Source organism: Limulus polyphemus, unplaced genomic scaffold, assembly GCF_000517525.1.
Source record: "Limulus polyphemus unplaced genomic scaffold, Limulus_polyphemus-2.1.2 Scaffold2466, whole genome shotgun sequence".
Lineage (NCBI taxonomy): Eukaryota > Metazoa > Arthropoda > Merostomata > Xiphosura > Limulidae > Limulus > Limulus polyphemus.
In genome coordinates this window covers 158,513-171,190 of record NW_013668076.1, presented here as the reverse complement: position 1 = coordinate 171,190, position 12,678 = coordinate 158,513, and the positions used below count along the sequence as shown (strand labels likewise).

At 34.3% G+C, this 12,678-nt stretch overlaps 1 protein-coding gene across 1 annotated transcript in view; it reads right to left on the bottom strand.

The window, feature by feature from the left end:
• Window positions 1-8,488: 8,488 nt before the first annotated feature.
• Window positions 8,489-12,678, bottom strand: part of LOC106467033 (KRR1 small subunit processome component homolog) — a 26,362-nt gene continuing 22,172 nt past the window's right edge. The window contains exons 6-11 of the mRNA XM_013927342.2: window positions 12,157-12,213; window positions 11,436-11,606; window positions 10,602-10,679; window positions 10,279-10,378; window positions 9,977-10,026; window positions 8,489-8,664 (exon numbers count right to left, since the gene is read on the bottom strand). Of these exons, the coding sequence (XP_013782796.1) occupies window positions 8,578-8,664; window positions 9,977-10,026; window positions 10,279-10,378; window positions 10,602-10,679; window positions 11,436-11,606; window positions 12,157-12,213 (543 nt within the window). The 3' untranslated portion in view covers window positions 8,489-8,577. The remainder of the gene's footprint in view (window positions 8,665-9,976; window positions 10,027-10,278; window positions 10,379-10,601; window positions 10,680-11,435; window positions 11,607-12,156; window positions 12,214-12,678) is intronic.

Below are 12,678 nucleotides of genomic sequence, written 5' to 3'. Positions count from 1 at the left end.
GAATGGAGACTATTTCATTTAATAAATGTTTTGTTTTGATATACAAGTTCTCGGGTTTTTTCATCTAAAAAAAGCGACATTAATTTCTTGACGACCTAATATAATAACATTGCAAGAATATGACTTGTTCACAAGCCATTGCTCAGGCCCGAAACACAGAAGAATTATCCCACCACAAAGTGAGACCTTGCCCATTTGTGGAATGTCTTAATCCTGCACAACATATGGGAGTTTAAACTACCACTGTATCAGCCATAGATACTACAAACCACCAGTTAGATGACTACACTGAAGAATAGATGTCAAAGTTAATGCTTCAGGAGCTCCAGAATGAGCATCTGTAGGAACTTGACCAAGCATGGATGGTCCTTGTGGTGCAGCAAGGACAAGCCCTGTCTAGCAATAGTGGAAGAACATTGCATAGATGCATGTAGCCTGTGGCACTTGTATGGGCTCCAGGGGTAGACCAGTGATATCCAGAGCTATTCTCTGTAAAGGAGAACCACCAAGTTTCTGTTGAAGTTTATCTTGTCTCAGCCAGTTCTTCCTTTGGGTGTCACATACTGTACAGTGTTCATCCCAGTGCTAAACGTTTTGACTATTTTGTGGACAGAAAAAAACACCATAGAATGTTAGTGCAAGTACGTATCACACCTTAGTACTTTCCAGTCCTGATGTTAAGTCTGGAATATCTCTTACTCTAAAGCTGCAGCACTGTCAGAGCACCCCACATTTCAGACTGAGAAATGGTACACTCATAAATGACTCCAAGAGGCTATTGCCACATATCATGGCCATTGGTTACTTCTTGAAGTGGGCCAGAGTTTATAATTTACCCAACATGCTGCACAGACTATCATAGCCTCATTAGCTGAAAGCTAGATAGCATTATTCAAAGTATTGAATGGGATCTGTATAGATAGGAGGCTAAGTTCAACACCAATTGTATAAGGTGTTAAAAGTGGTGAAGACAAGTAGTTCACGTTATTATCCAAATCTGATGGTTTGGCAGAATGGTAAGTACAAACTACTAAGTGGATGTTTGGTAGTTTGTTTAGTGTGATGGAATCGACTGGGACAAACACTTGCCATACTTAATTATGGCATGCAGAGCAACAGAACAGGGATCAATGATCTGTTTGCTGAACCTGCTCATGTTCAGACAGGTCGTGTCACTCCCCGTGTACGTGATGTACAGTTCTCTACCACGAGAGGAAGTTCCCCAATGCCCCCCCCCCCAAGAGTGGCTGAGATAAAGAAAGGCTGATGCAGTGACTCAGGAAGGCAAATGATATGTACAGTACATGCACAAATAGGTATGAGTGAGGAGTTGTGTCAGTGTGCAGGCTGCCAAAGGATCAAGTAAAGGTAAACTGAAAGAGGAGCTAGACAGCTGAAATGTTGTGTATTTATTTGTCGTATTTCATCATCCTTCTTTTTACTTTTGAACGAGAAATTAACTTCTCATATACAAAATTGTTTTGTGCAAACAAGTAAACGCCTTCTCACTCCTTGCATAGGAAATCTAATACATTTTTTGGGTAGTGATTGTTGGCTGTCACAAAACACTGTACCTCGCTGTTTACTGGCAATAATTTGAAATCTGTAAATTATAAAACAAGGTAGTTACCAATTGTTTTGCCCTATTTCATATGTGAATCCGAATTAACAGGTGATTCTGATCAGTTGTCCCTAAACCTGTTCCATTAACACTTAATCTGCCCCACTTACCTAATTAAACTATTATTTTATCTTTGCGGGTTTGTAATTTTTTGCCGCTAGCTAAAGAAGAGATCTGATTAATTCAGCAGGAAATATATGTTGTTTACACATCAAAAGTGTGAGATTTAAAAATTTCTCCCTTAATCAGGATGCAGAAATGCATTAGATACGTTAAACCATAACTGTCATATTATAATGTTTACAAACCAATGATATGGCCTGTAATCATGGCTACATTCCATGTCAAAAGTAACGTAACTCCTGATTGGATACTCGAGATATAATGAGATTTTTTTTGTATACATTTGTCAGCTTGTTAGTTCCAAGTTTTGGACATTAGTGTACATTTACTAGTTTGTCAAATGGATAAGTGTTTTACATATCGACTAAAAACGATCTCCTGGCTCAATAGTAGGAAAAACAGAAGAAATCATTAAATGATGATGATTATAAATAACAACAAACTGATGGGTTTGTAGCTGGACCGAGCATTTCGCTTCTGTCTGTAAACTGAACATCAAACCAAAAACTAAAGTGCGTACAAGAAGAATTATTTCACTTACAGAGTTGTTAAGGGGAACAACCGCAATGCCTTATTTGTTCATAGATTTTAACTAATTACAGCATGAAACCAAATAAACCTACAAGGCATTTGGAAACCACACACCCTGAGCTAAGGGTAAAACTATCAAGTTCTTCAAGCGAGAAGTTAATCAACTGAAAAGACAAAACCATTTTTGCTTGAAAAGCAGGTCACTGTTTCATAAAAAGCTTTGAAAGCTTCTTTAGAAGCGTCTTATTTGATTGGGTAAAGCACGAAGCCACGTTATATAGAAGATACATTAGTTCTTCTGTTACTATAGAAATGTGAAATTATGCCTATCACTTTATCACACAACACTGCTGCAAAGTGTCCAGATGTAATCATTGCCGACATAAAAATGTAATTGATTATACACATCCATGCTATCACTTTATCACAGAACACTGCTGCAAAGTGTCCAGATGTAATCATTGCCGACATAAAAATGTAATTGATTATACACATCCATGCTATCACTTTATCACAGAACACTGCTGCAAAGTGTCCAGATGTAATCATTGCCGACATAAAAATGTAATTGATTATACACATCCAATACAGTCTGAAATTCACTACACAACTTGATGAAACCACAGATGTTGCAAATGTAACTTGGCTTCTATTACGAAGAGGAAGTGTGTGTGACGAGTTTGTTTTGTCAAGCACTGAGAGAGCTTCAGTGGATGCCATATTTTCTTTTCTTCACGAGTTTTTCACCAAAAGCAGTTTTTATTTTGTTGGGGTATACACTGGCGAGACAGCTGCGTTTATATATAATAAATATATATTCAGAGGCAAAGAAAGTGCTATTTCCCCAGTATTTATATATTGTATCATACACACGGGGAAGCACCAGCTTCCAAGAAGTTGCAGCCCAAAGCAAACAAAGTGCTGTAAGATGTTCAGAGTGCTGTAAACAGCAGCTGTTTCTCATTCATTTCGGAGAAATGTTATCCATGTACAAGCTCCTACTGCATACAGACTTGCTGGTTGTCTTGCGGGAAGATATTCAGTTCCATGAATTTCGTATTTTTTGTTAGATTATAACACCACACTAGCGGTGCATTCTAGTACCGTGCTATCTAGCTGATATTTTTGATAAACTCAACCACCTTAACTTGTCACTTTAAGGATAGAATAACAATAGTGTGCAGCTGAGTGACAAAGTGCCTGCTTTTTGCAAAACACTTGTGCTGTGAAAAAAGTTTGAGAATGGAACACAGTGAAGCGTTTCCTTGGTTTAGTGAATTCTTGGAAGAAAATGAGTTAAATAAGAATTATTTTTGATGTTGTTTCTATTCTTCTCGTAAAACTGCACTGTCAATTTGCAGATAAATTTCAAGAATAAACAGAAAAACATGACTGGATCCGGAATTAATTTAATGGCAGCTCAAGAAAAACTCATAGAATTATCCAGTGATAAAACTCTTCTGGCAGAATTCAAGTCAAAATTTCTTAGGAACTTCTGGATGCTAGATTTCAAAGAATACCCGGAGCTGTCAAAAAAACTGTTGGACATGCTTTTACTATTCTCATCAACATACCTGTGCGAGTCAATGTTTTCTGTGCTGACAGCAATCAAAACAAAACAGCATTCTTGTCTGCAGATAGAGACAATATTCAAGTTGCTGTGTCAACAATTCAGCTAAGAATGTTGGGCCCCATATAAGAATAAATTGAGTCATAAAATGATACATAGCTTGAGGCAGATATTTTCAGTTCACTTATCAATTTAATGTGGACAGGCACAATAAAAATATTTTTTGAAAGGGGAACACCATAAAAATAGTGTACATGAAACATACCAAAATGTGTGGTGTGTATCAACTGTGTCCATATGTCCCAGATGATCCCTTGATGCACTGGCTTCACCAGGAGCCTAGAAAGGAGAATAGTAAGTTAGGAGAAAATGAGGATTCTGGCTTCAATCACTGCAAGTAGTCCAACAGTGAAGATGCTATTTGGTGATACTTAAGGAGCCAAATGAGAGGCCGCTGGAACTGGAAGCTGCTGTCAGCCCTGACTAGTGGTGGAAATGCCAACTTCGGCCTCCCAATTAGTATGGATGAAGATTGATTGGGTGATGTTCGCAGATAGCATGATCATCAGGTCAGGAACCAGATAATTGAAAGAAATTGGCATTTCTTATTCTCCAAAAAAAGGGTAGAAAAGTCAGAGAGAAGCTATGGTTTACATTTGACAACTAGATTTCTTTGGAGTGATTTCCTTGAAATATTTGCCTATTCAATCTTAAAGCTAGGATGGTCAAGTAGTTGAAAATTTGCTGACCAAAAGGGTATTACAACCTCTTGCCACAGAGTGACTTTTCTGGTATGGATCATTTGCAGATATTTCAAGGAAATCACTCCAAAGAAATCTAGTGGAATAGTGAGGACTCTGCAGTGTATATCAGCCAGCATTCCCTGAATTTTACATTCATATTCATGAGAAATATGCTGTATCTATGGTGAATAAGGGAGTCCAGCTTTTTCTGAGCATGTATCAGAGTACAGTAGTGACAACATGGATTTTAGTCTTGGTAAATTGATTTTTAATCCAGAAGTGATTATTTTGTGAAGCCTGAAATAGATTGACAGCCCCTTGATAGTATCACCATTGCTATTGGACGTAGCTTTGGCAGATAACCTGAATGTTACTGAAGTTGTCCATGCATTAGCTGGAAGCAGGCTGTATAAGCTACTAGAGTACTCGACAAAGTTTAATAGTGGCACAAATATATGGCAATACGCATATGTAAACAAATGTGCATGTATGATAGCACAAGCACATTGGAAACATTACACAGAGTCCTTCATAGACATTTTAATCAAATGACAAAAATGAAGCAAACACACACAAAGAACGGTAATAACTCACTATAAGAAGAGGTGAAGAAAATGAGAAGTCAGAGAGCACAGAGAGAAAGAATTAATAAATTGGAGGTTAACTATGATAAAATAACCTGAAAGATTTTATATGAAAATATAATGTATTTTAGACTTTCATTAATGAGAGAATGTTTCAATTTCAACATTGAGACATTCAATAGTTTGTGAATTTTTAAAGGAAAAGACAAGGAAAGCAAGGATTCATACTCTGGCAGGAGAGATAAAACACAGTTTGACCTGTTGTTCTTCAGAAGCATACTGTAAAGATATTTTAATTTGATTAAGCTATCTGTGAAATAGAAGATTTGTTGTTAGTACATGAAATTCACAAATATTGACTTAGACATCATAACAAGAGAAGATAATGAAAGCTTTGGTCAGGGCCTAATGGTTAAAGGTGTGGTTGACATGCCTGACCCAAGTCAGCTCGACAGTGTAGGATCCTAAAAGTCTCGACCCTCATTCCTTCCTTTTGGACACAGGCATTGTCCACATGACAACCAGATGGTAGGTTAGAGAAATGGCTGGGTCATAGTGTGGTGTGCATATTCCAGTTGACTTGTGGGGGTGGCAGTGGTTAGTATGGCCATAGGTAGCTGGTCAAATGGAGACCTGTGGAGGGTAGGGGATTGGGAAGTTCTCAAGTTTCTCAGCCACAAATTTTACGAGAGAGGACAGACATGCATATGCCTTAAGCCTGTGGACATGTTGTTTGATCAGTGCCTCATTCATTGTTGTAAACAAGTGTTATGACTTCCTTTGACCTACACAGTTGACTGAACATTTGACCAATTAGAACTCAGACAACCTTTAAATTTGAAATTAAGCTTTCAGTATCTAAGGTCAAATTACTGTTTTATTCAATCTCTTGCTCCTCAACTTTAAACTTCGTCCTGCCCTTCCAGAACTTCATTTTTCCTTTCCAATTTTACTTTATTGGATCTGACTGAAAAAATGAATTATTCATCAATTTTTGTAGTCTTCCCACTTCTACATAATACCCAGGACTCCTTGTAAAGTGACGGGGCACAAGGCCATGGTGATTGAGCATGTTAGGCTCTCCCTGATGGTAAACAAACTAATAGATGAATAGCTAAGAACTGCTCTGATGCTGCTGAGAAGTCTGAGGACATCATAGCTTGGATTCATCAGAAACAAAGCCATCAACTCTAAGTAGATCAAACCTCCAGCTAGATTAGTGCCAACTGTGGAAGTGAAAGCTGAAAGAAGAGTACGGTGACCTTCCGAGCCCAGAGAAGTTTGAAGCAAGGTAGGCCACAGTAAGACAGCCAAGCAGGGAAAGACCATGGTGTCTAGACCAACAGCAGCACCAGCAAGCCAGACAGCTTGTCCACCAGTCCCTGAAGGAGTCTCTACTTCCAGGACTGAAATCAGTGAGTGAAACTGCATGACTTATAATACTGTTATTGCTGAGGTTCCACTGGCAAAGGAGCTACAGGAGACACCCCTGAAGTGGCCAAGAGTGGACCTTCCTACAAGACCAGATCCTAGTATTGAAGTTCCATCGTGAAAAGATAGCTAGTGAATGGACAGAAGCCTAGGCCCACTACAACTGAGAAAATCAGCTGTGGTGAAGGGCCACCACTCCATTGATATACAAGAGGGAGGTCTGGAGATGCGGGACAAACTTGCCAATTCTGAACGAGACCTGAAGAGGTGCCGTGCTAACTCCATAACATTCATGGTGGCTAAATGGAAGGTGATATTGCAAACTCCATTGCCATGGATATGGTGGAGCAAAGTCTTGACCACCCTTTGAGGTGAGTGTACATACTGTATCAACTGAATGTTAAATCATATATATATGTTGTGTAAACAGTAGGAGAATTTGGTATGGTGTATGTATGTATGTATTTCCTTTTCTACTGTATATAGATATATAAGAGCAAAGACTTAACATCTATTATTTTTATATATACGTTGTAGATCTTACATGCCATCTCTTCACTGACTAATATGTATGTCTCTAGCAAGAGATAGCCAAACTCTGGTTTGATTTGTTTATTTTGTATCTTTGTTTTGCTTGAAGGATTTTCTTTAAAGTTAAGGACTTGTGTTTGGATAATATTTGTCTTTTTTTTAAAGATGGATTTGATTTTAAGGTTTTTTGTGGAATTTCCTCTGTTCCATTATATATATATATTCAGTGTATTTATTATTAGACTGCCTCTATCTAGAGAGTTGGCAACTCTAAATTATTGTTGTAGATATTTAATATGTATATCAATGTCAAAGCATTTTATTTGTGTTTTTTCTTTTCCTTTCCTGTATTTTAATGATTAATTTTCTTTTCATTAGTCTGTCCATTCTTAAAGTAAAAAGCATATCTTCACATGTTTTCTCTCTTTACTTTTCTTTAGTTTTTACTTATCATTATGAATGTGTACTCTTGCATTTGTTTATTTGAATCTTCACTGTTAGAGGGTCATTTTTACAGTATCCCCTTATAGAGTACTACTGAAATTAGTGGCATTTTATAAGTTGCTTGAAAATCCATTTCCTTTTCAAACTTTATGAGATACAAGATTATCATAACTAAGAGACTTTATCATCATTTCCTACTAATTCTTCATATCAAACTATGATATAAATATCTGAAATAATCAAGTGATTACAGCTCACTTGCACTAAAGATGCCATTTTAATAAAAACTCCAAAAATTACGTACTTAATCATATCATGAATAACAGGCAAGTAAGTCCTCACACAACCCGTAACCAGGCAATTTAGCTCCCAATTCTGTCCCCTTGTGAGTGCCATGGCAAGCCATTTTGCCACCCTGTTACAGCTCTGGCTTCACATCTACACCGTAATGAAATTAATGCATCTCTAATATTTTTCTTGCCCCCTCAGTGGCTCAGCAGTAAGTCAGTGGCCTCACACTGCTAAAAACCATGGTTGGACACAGCACAGTCAGCCCATCGTGTAGCTTCGAGCTTACCAACCAAAAAAATAACAAAGGATGTTCCAAACTTCAAAGCCTAATGTGTAAATGGTTAAACTCAGGAAGTTAGCTTACCAACTGAAGAATGTTGATACTCATTGTACAACATTATCACTGTCTGATACTATATTCTTTTCTAGACACTATTATTGAGAACACAGTACCAAATATTATTAAAATTACAAACCTAAATAATAAATAACTCTCTTCTTTGTATCTAACCAACTATAATCTATTAATACAGCTGGAAAAGATTTTATTATAGTTTACAGTTTTTAAATAATTCAAAAGATTATTTTAGAAGTGATATTTTTAGAAGATAAATACAACCACAAATATAATCATGTTAATAAAAATTTATTTACAAGCCAGTCTTCTGAAATACTATAAACTGTAAAACTTGCACAATCCAATTGGCATTATTTCTCTTTTTTCTTTTTCTTGTCCTTTTTAGCTTCCTTAGTACCAGGAGTAGAGGGCTTCACTGTTTGTCTAAAGCCTTGTTTCTATACAATATGACAAAAAAATCTGGATTTAATGATGTGAAAAAAATGGTAAATAATACATTCTGCTAAAAAATTATGAAAAATTTTGATTGCAATAATCTATTTACCCAATGACTTTAAAACATGTTTTATTGCTTGGAAATAAAGCTTCAAGTTACCCAATGACTTTAGAACATGTCTTACTGTTTGTAAACAAAGATTCAAGTTGCCTGATGACTTTAAAACATGTCTTACTCTTTAGAAACAAAGATCAGAACCCATCATCTCAAAATATAAGATAGCTGTGAGTTGTTTCTCTCAAGAAAAAAATTTTAACTTAAAAAATAAAGCTGAATATTTATATAAATAAATTATCTAACACATTTATAATATTTCCTGAATTTGTTTTAATTTTTTTGATCATTAAATACTTTATTTTAATAATAGACAACTAAAAACTATAATGAATATTACGTGATTCTAACTTTCCAGTTGCTTTTTCAAATAGTTTAAATTCCTTTAATTACATCAAAAACAAACAAAAAAACCTGATTTGCATGAAAATAGGAGGTAGTTTCTTGTATCTAGATATAAAAGAAACTGTACAGTTACAAAAAATACAGGATTAATGAAAATGATATAAAGACACTTTACTACCCTAGATCAGTGTTTCCCAAAGTGTACACCCCCAGAAATGATCTCTTGGGGGAACACGAGCAATTAGGGTAGAGTCAACAATGCAAAATTAAGCATTTTAATATATTCTTTATTAACGAAAATAAGAAGTAATTACTACAACACATATAACATTTTAATGTACAACCTTGTATTATATTTCATCACTTACTCACTCTGTCTCTCATTAAACAAAAAAAGGAGCATGCAAGAAACCATATTTATTAAATAAAGGGGGTTATGGATGACAAAAGTTTGGGAAATGCTGCCCTAGATGATGTTTGAAACAACTGTACATAATTATTTAATTTGCTCTACATTTTTCCTTAGAACTGCTAGGACTAACTTTAAATATTGTTACATGGGCTATAGTAGATTACCTCTTGTATTTTATATACTTTATATCAGGTTCCGATTAAAAATTAAATGACATCTTGGTGAATAAATTTTGTCTGGTAGTAAATTTTCAACTCATCAAAGTTTGTATTGCTCAAAAAGAAGAACAGCACATTAACACTAACAATCATAATTTATATTCTTGTTAGTTTATGAAATGTAATAGATTTATAAGGACTAAAAGAAATGAGACAAATAAAATTCTCTGGATAGTTTTTCTTTAGCGTTTTGTTGCTATGCTGCATAATAGACGTTTATTTACCTGAGAGTACTTCAATTTCTTTTTCAGTCTATTGATATCTACATCTGATTCTATAAGAAAAAACAACAATCAATATTTAAAAAAATATTTCATGCTTATTTTAGTTTGAAAAGCAGTTTATTAGCTTATCCTTCAGTTCAGCAAAAAATGTTAGATTGTAAAAAATAATATAGTAAATAAAAAATGATAACAGTCACATCTCTTAAAAAAATCTAGCATTAAAGTAAGTTTAAATGAAAAATTTTGCAAGTCATGTTTTAAAAGATTTAAAAATTGTTCCTTTAAGCTTGAAATTTACGTACCATTCTGATGTTGTTTCTTCTTGTGGACAGGTTCATCTGGAGCAATGAATGACTGACTTCTTTTTTCTTGTCTCTTTATCTCAGCATTAGCTTTTTGCTCCTACAACAAGATACATGTTCCAAGTACAAGGATTTATTATCATTTAAGTTTCCAGTGAAAGGTATTACAATGAAAAAAGTTAATTTTGAATACAAATCTTACAATTTAACTTGATAAAAAAATATTTACATTTCAACAAAATGAAGAAGAAATACATGCCTTTAAAGATTACAGACAAAAAGGAAAAAAAATAATTGGTAACGTTGAAAGTTAAATTACTTACTTGTTTTTCTTTAAGTTTTTTAGCTTTTCTTTCTGTTTCTTTCAGAAAATATTCACCAGTAGCCAGTTCCTTATCAACCTGAAAATTTTGTATATAGTATTATAGTTAACACTTGTCAGTAAAACTAAAAATAAATCAATAATGTAGCTAAGTTACTTCTCAACAGATAAAAAATACACATAAATATCTTTGTTTGTTTTAGAATTTTCATGTAAAACTCAATCAAGACAATCTGCACAAAGCCATCCATAATTTTGAATTGACAGATTACAGGGAATACAGCCAGTCAACAGAATCCATCGTCAACTTTTGAGCTACTCTTGCCTAAATCAATAGTGAGAATTTACTGACAATCTTATAATATAGCATGTCTATAATCCCCGAAGACAGAGTGTATTTTTGTAAACACTAGATCATGCCCATCAGATTTATAAAATACAAATGAATTTATCATACAATGTTTAACTCATAGTATACATTAACCTAGAGTAGTTTTGGTTTACTCTGATACAATATGACCATAAAGAAAAAAGAAACTTAAAGACTGAGGTATCACATTAAAATATAAGATTTAATTAACACACAAATTTGATGTAGTACTTCTTACTGCAAGCTTATTTTTACGTTAATACACCCAAGTTTAAATGACATTAAAATAAGAACACAAATCATTTTTGAAAACAGATTCTTACAGCTATTTGCCTGGGTATTCATATATATAGATATACTTGGCACAACTGGTTTCAATATTCCTAAAGGATTTTAAACTTGAATTTTAAGAAACATCAAAAGAAGGTGAAGAATGAAATTATGACCTAAAAAGTTACTTTTTACCTTGCTTTCTGGCTGAGGAGGAGGGAAAGGAGTATATTCACCCTTGTTTCTCCTTTTCTTTGGTTGTTTCCTTTTGCTGATATTTTTACTTTTGAATTTGGGAAGAAATCGTTCCCAATTTTCATTTTTTAACTTTGGGTCTTTCGCCAATTCTCGCTTAATCATTAGGGCCTAAAAAACAAAACAAGCACTATGACAGGTGTTATATTCTATACTTAAACAACAATTTTGACATTAAACTAACTAAAGATTCATGGAATTCAATAATCATCATACTGTGTGATGTTAAGGAAAGTAGCATTTCAATCTATAACTAATTACTTATTACAGGTTACTAGCACTTTTGTTCACAACCAACTCATCTTACCAGTTTAACTGCATCTAAAGATTATTTTACCAGTTCTGTATCTGGATGTATTACATTAAAACTGTTCATACCTAATCTTCATGACTCTAGCTCAACTGTAACACAATATTTTAAACTAAAATTATACTGCTCTAAAAAAAACAGCTACATTGAAACTTTAAAAAGTAACAAAAACAGTACATGAAATATGAATCTTGTTTACAAAAGACAATGGGGTAAAATATTGGTTCCTTCCAATTTACAAACTTCACGAAATGTGCTAAGCTGAAGATTTTCTGTCAAAAAACACGGACAAACAGAGATAAAACAAAAGACAACTTTTAAAACTGTAAATAACATGCACACATACAATACCTTAATGTTGTAGATTGGGTGAATGTTTTTCATTGTTTCTTCAACAATTTTTCGGACCTAATAAAGAAAAAAATAACTATTATATCTAAAAATTAATGCTTCCATTTTAATGTTTAAGTTTAACACGGGTTAGGTAGATTAACAAAGGTACCCACATCAGGCACAGCATTTATTTCATTTGCTTTACAGGGACTGTGTGCACATGTTATTCTTCAGCAGTAGTAGCAAAGGGGAAAACTGAAATGACTGTGAAACTTTTAAAAATGAGAAAATCGTAAAGCAAGAGATTTTAGTATTCCTTTGTGGCATACCCAAGAACCCCTAAAAATTTCATAGTAATCAGGCATTGGGAAGTTGGAAAAGTTTTGTTACAAACAGACACAAGACAATATAAATTCCAAGTATTGAAGACTTGAGATTATTTTACTGGTTTAACTGTGTATCTAAAAATTATCTTACTGGTTTAACTGTGTATCTAAAGATTATTTTACTGGTTTAACTGTGTATCTAAAGATTATCTTA